Source organism: Rhamphochromis sp. 'chilingali' (genome assembly GCF_963969265.1).
Source record: "Rhamphochromis sp. 'chilingali' genome assembly, chromosome: 2".
Taxonomy (NCBI): Eukaryota; Metazoa; Chordata; class Actinopteri; order Cichliformes; family Cichlidae; genus Rhamphochromis; species Rhamphochromis sp. 'chilingali'.
In genome coordinates, this window is record NC_137930.1 from 69,345,575 (window position 1) to 69,361,308 (window position 15,734).

The 15,734-nt window shown below is 45.9% G+C and overlaps 1 protein-coding gene across 5 annotated transcripts in view; it reads left to right on the forward strand.

The window, feature by feature from the left end:
• Positions 1–15,734, forward strand: part of znf423 (zinc finger protein 423) — a 132,622-nt gene that overhangs the window by 106,054 nt on the left and 10,834 nt on the right. For 4 of the 5 annotated variants that reach the window (XM_080867898.1, XM_080867899.1, XM_080867897.1 and 1 more), the window contains 2 exons: positions 7,573–7,704; positions 14,655–14,770. In XM_080867898.1, the coding sequence (XP_080724024.1) occupies positions 7,573–7,704; positions 14,655–14,770 (248 nt within the window). The remainder of the gene's footprint in view (positions 1–7,572; positions 7,705–14,654; positions 14,771–15,734) is intronic. The other variant, XM_080867900.1, reaches the window with a different exon arrangement.

A 15,734-nucleotide genomic window follows, 5' to 3' on the forward strand; every position in this document is an offset into this window, starting at 1 on the left:
TGGAGTTGAGCTTTTTAGTGGTATTTGGATGCAGAGATGCAGCGAGGATAAGCCTACTAGCTCCCCCTGACTTCCCCTGGGAGCACAGATTAAAGAAACACACACACACACACACACACACACACACACACACACACACACACACACACACCACTAAACAGCAGGATAGGATTAGATGTGGGTAGGTAAACACAGTCACACATTTTTTTTAGATTTCCCCCCAAAAATGGGCGGTTATTGAATTTTTAACCATCGCACTTGCCGTCATTTTGCGTCGTTGTGGCGTTGTTGTCTCTCTCTGCGTAACACACGCACAGCCGTGGATTTTAAACTCTAATATCCGTGTCTATATAAATCAATAGCAGTTTGAAAAACAGAGTCATTCAGAGAAAAGACGGTCAGGGGTGACCCTCTCTCCATCACCTTGACAACTAGATCAGAGCCTTGATTACAGTTGCCTTGGTGATTAGCCTTGGATACAGACATGCTTTTTAACCTGTGAAGACTGATGATTGTGCGTGTGTGTGTTTTCTAATCTAAACGTGCCTTTCAGATATTTACCTGAGACCTGCGCTGTGCGGTCCGACCCACAGCCGGCCTTTCTCACAGGTCACTCACTTTGCCTGCGTGCTGTAAATGGATTCTTTTCCATGAGATGTGGATCACATGCTCACAATATTCCAGCAAAGGCTGCGACTGAATAAAAAACACCTGCAGAAAAAATAAAAATACCAGTAATTAATTAAGGACGTGCCCTAACCCACAATAAACTCCTTTATAAGTCCTTGTGGATGTCTGCTATAGCTTTAACTAGCATCAAAACACAAACAGATTAACACACACACACTGACGATGTGCATCCAGGGGGCTGTAGTTGTGTTTTACATATGTAAACAGATGGGAGAACGGAGCGAGCGTGGAAAAAGCAGGAGGAGTGAGGGTAGAATGGACGACTGGAGAATGACAGGTACTTCACTTTTAAATGTTGTCCAAGGGAGTGGCAGGCGTGTGTGTGTGTCTGTGCGTGTGTGTGTGTTGATGGTTTATTCACACACAGTGATTAGGCTTATTCCCTCTTGGCCACTTTCAAGCTTTCAATTAAGATTCTAAACACAAATATACTCTGCATTCATTACTCTCATCCCTGCTAACGAGCTAAAAAGAGGTGCGTGCGTGTGTGTGTGCGAGTGTGTTACTAGCTTTCTGTGTGCTTATTGGAGAAAGCGGTAATTCCCTGTTTTCCTGTGAAAGTCCTGAGCAATGATTCCAAGGCCGGAGCGATGATGTGTGCACCTCTCCTGAATATTAATTAAAGTCTAATTACATATGCTAATACAAAGACTTACATGTCAGCTGCTTGTTGTTACAGTCAAGTGCTCTCCAGATGACACTGAGCGTCGTCTGCTGGCGTGTCTGTAACTCTGTGCAGGGTTTCAGTATCAAAGCGCTGCTTTAACATCTCCTCTCACGAGCAACAAAGAAGCCGCTGCTTCAGTGCGATGTGCATCTCGTAGTGCAGCTGGTGTCACTCACTTCTTTGCATTCCTTTACTTTTATTTTAAGCATTAAGATTCAAATATTTGAGACCTTTTATGACGCGAAACAGACAACTTTTAAAAATTCATTCAGTAAAAAAATCACGTTTTTCACGAGTACAAAAACCTTTCATTTTCTTATTGCTACAAAAACATATGAGCGCAGCTTAGCAGACGCTAATAAAGTCATGCGTTCATAATGTAACTGTATCCCTTAATAACCCACAACCAGTGAGACGGCAGCGACGTACGCTCTGTGTGCGTGTCTGTGGAAATCTACGCACATGCGAGTGTGTGTTAGCGAGAAGGCTCTTGGCTTCGGCAGGACCGAGCGCTCCAGCTTCCTACTGTTATGTAATCTGATAGGGAAAATCCAAGCTGCTATACACAAACACACACACGCACATTATGCACACAGTCTCCTTCCAAGACACACATGCACTTTTGCACTACACAAATATGCTCAATTTGTGCACAAACTGGTCATCGCCATATGCTGCTCCCGTCTGCCAATAATACGTCTGTCTGCTTGTGTTTGTGTATTAATGTGTGAGAACGAGTGTTTTTGCTGAAAACGGTGATTGCGGGGTCTGACCGTGTCCAGAGCGAAGGAGCAGAAGGAGGGACGAGGATAACCATTCATTCATCTTTGTCTCACGTAAAGCGTTGAGCTGTTACCTGTTCTCTTGTATAAACTCTCTCTTGTATAAAGACGAGTAGTTCATAAATTCCAGTGCGCCCTTACTTCCAAAAAAGCCCAAAGTTGGGCCCATGTTGCACTTAAAGAGCATCACTCCTTTCTTTTGTTTCCTCTTTATGTGTCTGTCAAAAAGGTGAGAGTTGAGTGTTTCTGCCCACAGCCCACTGTCACCATCAACCCCACAGTACACCTGCAGACACCATGAATGAGTCCATAGAACTGAAAGGTAATAACCAAATCATGATGTATCTGCATTAGGCTAACAGGCTACTGTGTGTGTGTGTGTGTGTACACCGGTTTCCCTATCTTGGTGGGGACCAGCCTTCAGGTCCCCACAGGGTTGAAGACTCAAATGTGGTTTTAGTGTCAAGATTACAATTGGGTGAGGGTTAGCCACTCATTTTTGATTGTTAGGGTAAGGGGCTAGGGAAAGCATTATGTCAATGGGAGGACCCCACGAGGATAGCAAACCAGACGTGTGTGTGTGTGTGTGTGTGTGTGTGTGTGTGTGTGTGTGTGTGTGTGTGTGTGTGTGTGTGTGTGTGTGTGTGTGTGCGCGCGCATTATGGCGGGTGGTTTGTGCTACTCGTTGTCTGAACTTTAACCTTTCAGGAGCAGCTTGGCTTTGATGAACAGGGACTAGGAAGCCCAACTACCAAAGGCGCGCAGACACTGCGCCGGGCACTTTTACCGTCTCCATCACGCGTTTGTGAGAGATGGTGCCTTCAAACGTTTGAAAGCAGACTGGATGTGTTTAAATGCACAGATCGGGCGTTGTAGCTCAGCATCCCATCTTCATTCAGCAGTATGTAAAAAATCCACAGAGTCAGATGAGGAGTAAACAAATGATGAAAATATTAACAGTTACCTCACAGAGAGAGTGATGGAAACAGGGAAAATGGAAGATGAGAGGAGGGAGGGAGACTGTGTGTGGGTGTTGTGTACTCGCGGGACCTCAGCACTGCAGCATTCTTCCTCTGTGTGTGTGTTTGTGTGTATGAGAGAGAGGGTGAGTAAAGGTGGGGGCACTCTTGGGACCCCTCCAGCACTGCAGCAGGTTGTGTGTTTCTACGAGTGTGTGTGCATGTGTGTATTCTCCAGCCCCCACACTACCAATGGGTCAAGCTCACACCCCGCGCATCGCCCCCCCCTGCCCCTGGTTGCCATGGAAACACACCTTGAGCGAGCCCCCCAGAGAGGTGCATACTCCTCCTCCTCCTCCTCCTTCCGTCCACTGCTCTCTTCTTTCTCCCGACGCCTCTGTTGCTCTATCCCCGTCCGTCCCGTCATCTCTCCTTTCCTCTCCACAGCCTTCCTTCCCTTTATCTCGCTGCCTCTCTCTTGCCGTCCTCCCCATCAGTCGCCTGGCTTGGTTTATGGCCTTTACACCACCAGGGACCAAACACACACACACAATTTACTGCTCTCACACACACATCCACATTCATATAGTTTGGGGATGGGGGGGTTGACAGGAACGGGGAAGGCCAGTAATGGAAGGTAGATACCCCAGAGACCCCCAGCAGCTATTCACAGAGAGAGGGAGGGGACGGTGCAAGGTGTGGGGGCCGGGCACCCACAGGAGTCCCCAGCCGAGACTAAGAAAGGGTTAAGATATTTGTGTATGCACGTAGCTGTGTGCAGCATGTGAGAGGAGAGGCAGCGCCTTAAGGAGTCACCCCCCAACACAAACCAAGGAGCTCATTTATGTGTGTGTGTGTGTGTGTGCGTGCGTGCGTGCGTGTGTGTGTGTGTGTGCGTGCGTGTGTGTGTGTGTGTGCGTGCGTGTGTGTGTGTGCGTGCGTGCGTGCGTGTGTGCGTGCGTGCGTGTGCATGTGTGTGCGTGCGTGTGTGTGTGTGTGCGTGTGTGTGTGTGCGTGCGCGTGTGTGTGCGTGCGTGTGTGTGTGTGCGTGCGCGTGTGTGTGCGTGCGTGCGTGCGTGCGTGCGTGCGTGTGTGTGTGTGCGTGTGTGTGTGTGTGCGTGCGTGCGTGCGTGCGTGCGTGCGCGTGTGTGTGCGTGCGTGCGTGTGTGTGTGTGTGACGGGTATGATGCCACCTGGTCCTTCTCCTCTCGTCAATTAGCCGAGAGAGAGAGGTGGGTAACAACACAATGAGACTGAGGGAGAACACGAGCAGTGGGGAGGTTGTGTTGGAGGAATTGTAATGATGAGTGTGGCTGCAGTTTGGACTTGTGTCCCTCCTTGTTGCTGCCTTCTGCCCATCCACACATACTGCACTCACACTGTTTGCTCGCTTGCTAATATTTCCTCTTTGAGGCGAAACTTTAGCAGCTGTTGTGTGCGCGGTTCCAGCGTTGTCTCGTGTGTGATCACGCTGTAGCTGTGCTGTCTTTCTGTCCTTCTGTCTGTCTGATATGCTAATCGAATGCTGTTAGATAAATGTACGATTACAGACAGGAGACAGAGCTCCTGACACATGGCAGAATACATGTTCGACAACGCACATTTCTAAATGACAGTATAGCAGCATGACATTTATTTAAAGAGTGCGATTAAATGTTCCACCAATAACTGGTTTACCGTTGAAAGCATAGATTTGCTTTGATGTGCATTTAAAAAGCAGAGAAAAGTTAATTTTGTGTTGGGTGGTAACAAACTCAGAGTCCTAACCTTCACCCTGCCTCTCTCCCTCTCATCCCGCTCTCCCCTGTGTTCTCTGTCCCAGCACAGGCCTCCCAGGGTTGTGTGTCTGTGTGTGCGTGTGTGTGCGGTGGTGGATCAAATGCACTCTGTGAGACAAAGCGTAGCGGCAGGATGCTCTATGACTCTGTCATCTCACTATGGGTCACATACACTCACACACGGACTGTGTCTCAGAGGGGGACAGCACACAGAGACAGTGGTCCCCACACACACACTGATCAAAACAATGTATTTGTCAGAAAAGAGAACTCTTTCATGGGACACACACACGGGCGATGGAGGCCTCTCTCCATGCCCTTGTGCCGGACAGCCCAATTATCTCTCTGCACCTCACTGTTTCCCCTCAGTTCTCTCTCTCTTTGTGCGTTTTGCCGCCCTCTCTTTCTCTAGTTTCGTATTTTTTGGCCCCTGTTTTTCACCCTCCCTACATTTGATTGACCAATAATTAGCTTCAAAGGTTTCTTTTGTAATTCTGTTTTTGTTGACGTCATCTGTGCTTATCGAATCAAACAGTCCTTTTTACTGGCTGATAAAATACGAGCGTTATTGGCTAAATCCAGAAAAGAAGATGATCACATCATGAGGGAATAATGCGTTTTACAACCCTGGTTGATGCCTTAGATTAAAAAGAAATTCCCCACCCACCTGTCAACTCGACAGAAACATAACGACTTTGCTTGATTTGTGCAACGATGTGTGTTTGTGTAACTGCAACAACTGCACAATAACCTGGAGCAGCGCTGATGTTGGACTCATCATTGTGTACATGAGAGGGTGGCTGATGTTTGACCGCTCCCTCTGATCCTGGCAGCGTGGGAGAGTGCGAGGCGACTTCTGAAGAGAGCTTTGCCCCCACTGAGGACACGAGCTTTAAAGTGGCTTCGACAGAGCCCCCCAATACACATGCACACAAGCGCGCACGTGCACACAAGCGCACACATGCTGAGCTCACTGACGCGTAGGCATTACTTACAGCGTTGGCCCTCTGCCTCCGTATCACCTTCTGTACAGCTGAAATGATGCATTGTTAAATAAAGGCGTCCTTTTAAGGAAATAATGAAAATGTGACGATTGATTCAGCTGGTAGAGCCGCACACGCCTCTCTCTCTCTGTGCGCCTCGCTCCGTGTGACTCTCTCCTGCTGGTTCAATCTCCTAGTAAATGATAATGAACCTCTATCTGTCTCAGTGTGTCTCGGACACTCTGGCGCCCCACACAACCCAGCAGCCTTTGAGGTTTGTGTGTGTGCGGGGGAACGGGGATGTTTGGGGTCCACGGAGCATACCATCTCATTCACATAAGCCCATGTGGCGCACACACACACACACACACACACACTCTCCCCCGTGGCTATTGAGACGGGATTAGGGCACCCTCGTGTCGGCCTTTGAGGCACAGAGAGATAGGAATCTGTGTGTGCATGTTTGTGTGTATTAGTCAGTATGGGTGTCATGGATGTGTGATTGAAGACGTTATTAACCTTGCGATCCCCTGCAGCTCTGACGCTGAACTTCCACAGACTCTTTTGCCGTGTCGGTGTGTGTGTGTGGACGTTTGCACTTACAGGACACGAGATAAGTGACAAACGAGGGAAAAGACACAGATCGCGCGCTCTGTGCGTTCGCATGTTTGTGTGTACGTGTGTGCGGTTCCTCAGGAGGTCACAGATTGCCCCACAGAAGACGCCATCTGATGTCTCCGGGCAGGGCGGGCCTCTGGTGTGCTTGTGTGTGTGTGGGCGACTGGGGCGTCTGTCCTGTGTGGTACAATGGTGATAAGGACAACGGGCAGGAGACCTGATCGTCAAGGGGTGCACGCCCACCTTTCACCGTGGGTGTTGTGATGTCACTCACGCCATCTTAAAATAGACGCAGTAACACTGCTATGATCCTTAGAGAGGACGAAGGCTGATGACGTCTGCTCGTGTGATGAAGCTCGATGATATTTACATTTAATCTCCGTTCAGAACTCTTTATGTTTACGCAGCGAGCTCCTTATCTCTCATCTATACTACAGTGCTGCTGTGATGAGCTATGGAGCACCGTTAGCGGCTGTCACAAACCGATCAATCTTAATTTGAATTTGATACAAAATGTAAGGCGTGACCAAGTCTTACACAGGAAATCCGAATACTGTACGTGAAAATAAGTCGCACGGAGTGCGAATTGGAAACCGTACCAATTAATCAGAGAGTGATGGACCAAGAGAGACGAAGGGGGACACAGAGGAAGGAATGGGTGAGTGAGGGATGGATGAGTGACTGCAGTGGGGAAGGACAGATAATGAGGACAGAGGGAGGCAAGGGATAGCTGTAGGAGGGGTAGATCATCCCCAAACCCGATGGGGAAGACAGGCAATTACCAGCTGGGAAAGATTTTGGTTCTTCTCGGAGCGTGAGCAGGATAATGTCTCTCAGTTCAGTTTTCCGTACATTGTCCTTTCAATTCTGCTCAAACTACAGCCTCCCATCATTTCGCTGATATTACTTATTATAAATTCCTTGTTATAAATACTGGAATGGTAAACAGTCTAAAGCCATTGTGTGCATATCTGACAGAGCACACAGAAAACATCCACCGTGCATGTTGTATGAATATTCTGATATCATGTCATGTGTTCCCGTGTTATGTCGTCTAATCCGGCCTCCACACGCGTGTCTGTCTCCTATTTGCAGAGGAAGGCATCAATCATGAGTGCAAGCTGTGTAACCAGATGTTTGATTCACCTGCCAAGCTGCTTTGCCACCTGATAGAGCACAGCTTCGAAGGCATGGGAGGTACCTTCAAGTGTCCCGTCTGCTTCACAGGTGAGAGGCAAACTCACACATTTACCTTCAAGGACGAGAGCACAGACGAGTCCTTTTCTCTTGTGTCCAAAGTCTGCTTTGATTTTAAACGTCATCAGTTTGATGACGTACACGACAGGTGACTGTTGTTCTTCGTGTTGGTGAAGATTTACAGCTGTGCTTGTACAGATGCTTCGCCATCAGCAATGGCGAAAAGAAAAATGTCCTCGCTGTTTTGTGTTTTATTGTGTGCTAAATAAAACCGTCTGAAAGCCAAAGGGGTGTGCTCAGCCTGGTAAAGTTAATATCTGCACTTGAATCATCCTTATCAGCTGCTGTACCTGCTGCGGCTCAGAGCTGTCTCTCTCTGCGTCGCGCTCAGTAAATGTGCTGGAACGGCTTTGGCATTTCAGATTTTGCAATATTCATTGTTTTAACATTTCAAACTGTGGGAGTGATCCCGCAGCAGGGCGCCGCAGCTAAAGAAGCCCCTACCAGAAGTGTGTGTGTGCAGATGTGAACACAGTAATGTCTCCAAATATGGAGTACTTTCAGCCTTTGCAATACACTGGAGGGCAGAAACAAAATGCTGGATGACCACATTAGGCCTGCGGTGTTCACACTCTCATTCAGCACCTATTTTAGGAGAAACTAAGTCAGCACCTTTGCTTTTGCTTCTTCTCGTTCCATCTCCCTCTCTGTGCCTGGCTCTCCGTTGCTCTCTTTCCCTCTCTCGGTTGTTGAGTTTGTCTTGTGTTGTGTGCCTACCCCCCAGGTACACACAAACGCTTTAAACTTTAACTCTATTCCTTGGTGGCTTATGAATTAGTAAGATGGGCACCACTCCTGTGGGGAGGCTTAATAATTCAACACATACACACTCACAGCGAAAACCAAAAGTTTACTGAAACAAAGGGAAGAGAAAGAAGGAAAAAAGTGTGTGAGACGGCGCGGAAGTTAAAAAAAGGAGAGATAATTTATTGATAAATAGCACACGGTCTCTGAGGACAGCGCTTCCTGTTTTCTCTCGTTCCTTCTACTGCTTTACTCCGTCTTATATGTTCCGTCCTTTCCAGTCAACCTTCATTGGCTTTGGATGTATTTGACTGTGGTTGGGGGGGTATTTATTAGAGATGGCACGATACCACTTTTTTATGTCCGATACCGATATCATAAATTTGGATATCTGCCGATACCGATATGAATCCGATATAGTGTTTTTTAATCAACAAAACTGTTTTTTTTAAATATCTTGCTGCATTTTGTATAAGTTCATACTCAAGTTTAAAACAACAACTACACTAAAGCTATTCTGTTATACCTGTATGCAAAAAAAAATATTTCATAGTTCAGCAATACTGATCAATCTAATAAACTTAAACCTACACCATCCTCCCTATTCTGGTATTTTAAAGAGTACTTAGCATAAATATTAAGCAACCTAACTAATAGGGTTCCAACTCCCAGCAACAACAAAAATAAATAAATAAAAAATAGGGAACCACCCCTCACGCTCCACCTCATGATGCTTAATCAATGTAATCAACCTTAATTTGATGCAGTGTGAAAAAAAATGCACAGAAATCAATTATTTTTCAAGAAATATTAAATAGATTCAACATCTTTCTTCAACAAAATTGCAGACTGCACAGATGGTACCTTCCCAAAGTAAAAAGTACTATAGCTTACTAGGGTATATTAGACTTAACAGTTACTATATACAGTAATGGACTTCTATACATTTTACATCAAATTAAAACTTTGGGTGTCAGATAATTATTTATTAAAAGCTCGACATTTTAAATGAGAATAAGAAAGAAAAGTATGTCTTTGTGCCCCCTTTTCCCAGTTAATGCCCTATCGGCCCCCCTGGCTAAACTTTGCTAGATCCGCCCCTGCACAGTTACCAGCCGTCAGCTACGTAGAAAAAGATCCTGGAGTAGAAAGTAATATTAAATACATTCTAACAACAGCTGATCAAGCTTAAACGTGCTGCTGTTGTTCAGCCGCTGGTTTCCTCTTTCTGGTGCAAAGTGGGCCAAAAACAAACCAGAGAGACGGACTCGCGACAGAAAAGCCGATCAGCTGATCATTAAGCAGTTTCATGATTGAAGTCGCAGCAAGAAGAGAGAGAGAGAGGCAGTCACTCCATATATCGTTTGGTAAGCTTAATGCAGGAATGCTTTACAAACATTCAGAGATGGACTTACACACTTGCTTTACTTCTCTCGGGGATAACTTTGTCGGAGATGAAATGCCGGGTTGCTAGCGAAGCTCCAAATGCTATCCAGACCACCGACAGGTCCCGCATGCCACCGCCGCTCTATCACGTGATGCATACTGCTCCGACGTGCTAACGTTCTGAGGTGAGTTACGGCGTGTTGCAAGTTTTGTGAGGTGCTTTCGTGATATTTAATGGATCGGATTACATTTTTTATTTTTCTCCGATATCCGATCCAGTAATTTAGGTCAGTATCGGACCGATACCGATACGTAATATCGGATCGGTCCATCTCTAGTATTTATAGTGTATGCTAAGTGTCAGTTTTGATTCTTACTCTCCCAAAACATGATCATGTAGGACAACTTTGAGTGCCCTGAGTCACGACTAGGCCGACGTGTAAAGTTTAGTAATACAGCCTGAATTTGACACCTTACCCACACGTAGCTGGACTTCCCCTTCAGGTCACTGCCATCAGTGGTGAGATATCTTTGAGTCCCAGTAATCACTGGTTAATCCTAACCAGTTAATTAGAAGGCAGCTGGACTTCTGTTTGGTTGCATACGTTAACTGACTGATGGGAATCGTAAAAGGATGATCCTGTTCATCCGGACGTTACCAGTGGGAGAAACGTTTCTTCATCATCCAGATGACCAACGTTTCCTTTTAAGCAGCACATGTGCACAATGACTGAAACTCGCTGAATCACTGTGCACATGTGCTGTTTGTAAGGACATGTTGGTCACCTGTCGAGTGACACTGAAAACGCTACGTCCAGATCAATTCGATCAACCTTTTGGGATTTACTCACCTGGATGATTGAGAGCAGGGCGATATGACCAAAAATATTTATCACCATTAGGGTTGCCAACTCCCCGAAAAATAAATAAGGGACACCTCGTGGCCAGGGCCGGGCGACCCAGTTGTCTTCACCCTTCCCACTGTGGTGAATTTTCTAGCTCTTTTTTTGTGTGTGAAATTATTTTTAACCATTTGACTTGAAGTTGATTTAAGCAGATGCATATTGTTTGTGATATGACCATATGGGAAACAAATGATCATTTAGCCATTTATTTTTAGCTCAAAATGACAACATTAACACAGTAAAACAGGTCTCTTTCTTAAACAGAAGCCTGTCATGCTTAACTTAATAGAAAGCAATAGAACGAAAAATATTCTTGTAACTGTGCACATTTAGTGCATTTAGTACAATTGGCTTCAGTTGAAATATTATTTCAGCTTTTCTAAAGCTAATCAGCTGCTCCTGTTTGTAAACCCGCTTGTTCCCATGATTACGCATCATAACTCATCATCATTATTCATCTATGTATTACTTTTATGTATTAGTCATCTATTTGTTGTAATCATCTATCCTTGCAGTTGTTTATTACACAAAACAAATTATATTATCACACTTCTGGCCACATAGCGCTGATATTCACTGCACATGCCCATATTAACTTTTTCCAGCCAGGTGTTTTCCTTTTCCCATTCTTCCCTTTCTCTGAGGGGAACAAACATTGCTGCTCTAATGCTGGGCTTAAGCTGGGCAGACACTGTGCGATTTTTTTCTGTCGCGTTATTCAGCTCCTGCTCAAACTGCACGATTGACTCGCAGGGGTTAGAAGTTCATAGGTCACGATGCAGGGTCTCACACTATACGACCCGATGCTCTGATGCGACCTGAGTCACACTGTGCGTCCATAAAATGAAGGTTATAACAGAAAATCTGTCGCTCGCTCTCTCTGTCTTTCACTCACACAGACACACCACCACCATCAACTTTGCTAAATTGCTAATGAAAAACATGATCAGGCAGCTGTGATTGAGCAGCATGTAGATCCAATTATTTTCATGGTTGTTGTGGTCGTGATAATTTTGTGAGGCCACATCGAAAAGGCTCGGATGGTTCTACAGGTTGTGCCTCCATCACTTGTGTCCAGATCACACGCTGCACTGCCGTGCTGCGCCGTCTTTTTCACTGACATTTGTGTTTGCGCGTGCGCAGTGTGACAAACTGCGGTGACACCCTCACGACCAAGCGATTGATGATCGGGAGCTGGTCGTGAGGTGTTAATCGCTTCTCGTTACCCCACGTATACTACACGATGCACGACGCACGATGAAGGCCAAAATCGGGCCGATCGCCAAAACGGTCGCACGACTCAAAAATCGTCTCAAAATGGGCCAAAAATCGCACAGTGTGAGCCCAGCATAATGCTGGACTCCTGCCGTCTCCTGCCCCACATATACTGCGTCGTGCATCGTGTAGTATACGTGGTGTAACGAGAAGCGATTGACACCTCACGACCAGCTCCCGATCATCAATCGCTTGGTCGTGAGGGTGTCACCGCAGTTTGTCACACTGCGCACGCGCAAACACAAATGTCAGTGAAAAAGACGGAGCAGCACAGCTGTGCAGCGTGTGATCTGGACACAAGCGATGGAGGCACAACTTGTAGAACTTTGGAAAGCTCATCCGAGCCTTTTCGATGTGGCATCACAAAATTATCACGACCACAACAACCATGAAAATAATTGGATCTACATGCTGCTCAGTCACAGCTGCCTGATCAATGTTTTTCATTAGCAATTTAGCAAAGTTGATGGTGGTGGTGTGTCTGTGTGAGTGAAAGACAGAGAGAGAGAGCGAGCGACAGATTTTCTGTTATAACCTTCATGTTATGGAGGCACAGTGTGAGCACTCAGGTCGCATCAGAGCATCGGGCGGTATAGTGTGAGACCTGCATCGTGACCTACCAACTTCTAACCCCTGCGAGTCAATCGTGCAGTTTGAGCAGGAGCTGAATAACGCGACTGAAAAAATCGCACAGTGTCTGCCCAGCTTTAGGTGTACTGTCGTCCGAGACTTGCACCGCAGTGTCGGCGTTTGTTCCCCTGTTGGCCATGCTTCTTGTTGTGGTCATCTGTTGTCTTCCGGTATTTTCTCCGTAAGCGACCTTTCCTCGACCAATGAGATGAGCGGTAATCTGAATTGTCATACTCGAATTGTCATAAGTGTGCTGTCAGCTCATTGGTCACAAAGCAGGAGAGGGGCTGGGAATTATGTTTTCAAACAAAGCGCTAATTCCATTAACATTTATAGACTACTTTTGATTCTCACTGTATTACGGGACAAAGTGCGTCCCTTATTAGCTCAATACGGGACGTGTACTTTTGTTTCTAAATACGGGACGATTCTGTTTTTTAAGGGACTGTTGGCAACCCTAACCATATACATTTGAAAATTTGTGATAACGATATAACTGACGATATAATTGACACGAGACAAAATACTTTACGACTCCACAACTTTATTAGTGCAAAAAAAACCCCATCAATGTATTTTCACTTAAACAAGCAGCTGTTTTTTATGTGCATTAATGTTATATAAAAATGTAACAGTGCAAATTCCTCGTTGACAGTTTAACCAAAAGGCGTTTCCAGTGGAAACTGGCCGACACATCCTCAGCATAACCATGTATAATATCCACAACACTTAAAAAGAGGTTAAACACACACAGTACGGTAATATTATGTTGAAGCACAGTACGTATCACTCCGCGAGGCTCCGCCTACGATAGCCGTAATGCTCCGAAAATCCATCAAGCGGTGCGGCTTCGTAGCTTAGCAAAGACGTACTGAAACATCTGACAGATTTTCGAGCGCCGTGTACATAAAATCGTTTCGAGGTCAGTAAACACAACCAGAGTTCATACATGAGGCACACGGGGTTATAAGGGGCTCTGTCGACTTTCAGAAAAATCAAAGGATTGATTTTAAGTGCGCCGTATTTTCCAAACAACACGGTAATAACGACGGCCCGCTAGCATGCGCTACCAAAAATAGTGCTTTGTTGTGTATCTGACGGACGAAAGCCAAACCAGTTCCACACCAGTGAAGCTGCAGCATTTTTACAAACCAGTTCAGGTTCATCTGTTTCATTCAACGATTTGCTTTCGCCGCCATGCTTTTTCCGACATGTGCGTATGAAAACAAAGGCACTGCGCATGCGCGTTTTACCCATATTCTATCGCGATATTTCATTTTTCTATCGTTGCCAAAATTACACCGGTATTACCGTGAATGGTATGATATGGCCCAGCCCTACTTGAGATGCATCATGGCTGGTGGGAAGCCTTTGTATGAGACCACCTGTGGGTCCTTTCTCATCCAAAGCTCTCATCAGTCAAGGCAGCATGAAATTCCACACAAGCCCAGATGTGAACATCGTGAAAAACACGAACAAACAAGGTTTACTGTCGTGCAGAAGTAACTGCCTCAGGTGATGGGCAGCATGTACATTTATTATGTAACAACCTGAAGAGAGACGAGCACATATTACAACAGCTTTGAAGTTTATCCTTCCACTGACTCTTTTTTTATACCGTCAGCCAAACTCAGCGAGTGTCTTCGGCATCAGCGAGAGGCTGGGCTGTCCTTGATGTCCTTAATAGAAGCAAAACAGATGGAGCCAAATACATGACAGTCAGGTCAGCACTTACACAAAACGGCTCCCCAAAAATCCCATGATTAGGGGACAACGTCTTTCACTCTAGTCTGTCGTCTCTGTCCAGGATGTGCGCGCTGGCGTCCTCAGAGGACTGCTCTCTATCCTTCAGGTGCAGGCCGACTGCTCCGTCCCCCACCCGGTCAGACAGAACCGAGGAAGCCTCTAGAATCGATTCACACACGAGGACCTCATCTAATAAACACTGTGTAACCTGCTCTGTGTTTCTTCTTCTCTCAGTGTTTGTGCAGGCCAACAAGCTCCAGCAACACATTTTTGCTGTCCACGGTCAGGAAGACAAGATCTACGACTGTTCCCAGTGTCCACAGAAGTTCTTTTTCCAGACAGAACTACAGGTAGGACACCCTCGTTCTATCTCTGTGTTGACATTGACCTAATTTTCCCATCTGTGTACTGCTCCAGGTAAATTATTAGAATAGTGCAGACGTTGCTGCAGCACACTGTAGTGAATGAACTTTGTGCAACTGTACAAGAAGGTGTAATCCGCAAATATCCGAAACAAGGCAAACGCTTTTCAGTGTTCCTCAACATCCACTAACTTCAGTATGTCCTGTCACATCTCCTCTTTCACATAGTTCCTGTTCTTCTGTCCCTCTTTTTCCATCTTTCCTCATGAGGCCCGGCAGGCTTCTGGCATGCTTCGTGTTTTTAGGGTCCAGACGCACTGAGTGTGTGTGTGAAAGAGATGAGTGGATATAAGTCACCCCAGAGTGGGTCCTGGACCAGCTGTGGCCAGGTCTGTGATGATGTAAACCTTCCTGTCATCGTCCATTTCTTGAAGCCTTTGGCAGCTGAGAAGTCAAACATGGCTACTGTTAGCGGTGAAACATCGTGACATCGACGGATCTGTACGTGAGACGTACACAGGATTTAATCCCACGTAAAATACTAAATATTTACAGTTTTAATTCATTTTTGTTTGTGGGTCAGTGTGTCTCCATAAAACCTGCAGAAGCACCATCACACGTCTGCTTGGTGCTATTTCCTGTTTCTCTGTTTCATATATTACATCTTTATTGGCCGTCCCCTCAGAATGACACAGCTAACGTTTGATCGGTCAAAAAAGCAGTAACATATGTATTATGTTGATGTGCTGGCTTCATCGATAACTGAGAGAGTCAGCCACATAAAAACAAAAAGAAAACATTTTGTAATCATGATTATTTGAGTTTGGGCAAGGCCCAGCTACCCTGCGCACGCACACACACACACACATACACACACATACACACACACAAAATGGCAATGATATAAGGCCAGTGGTGGTGGGCATATGGCTGGCCAGTCCATTTAACAGCA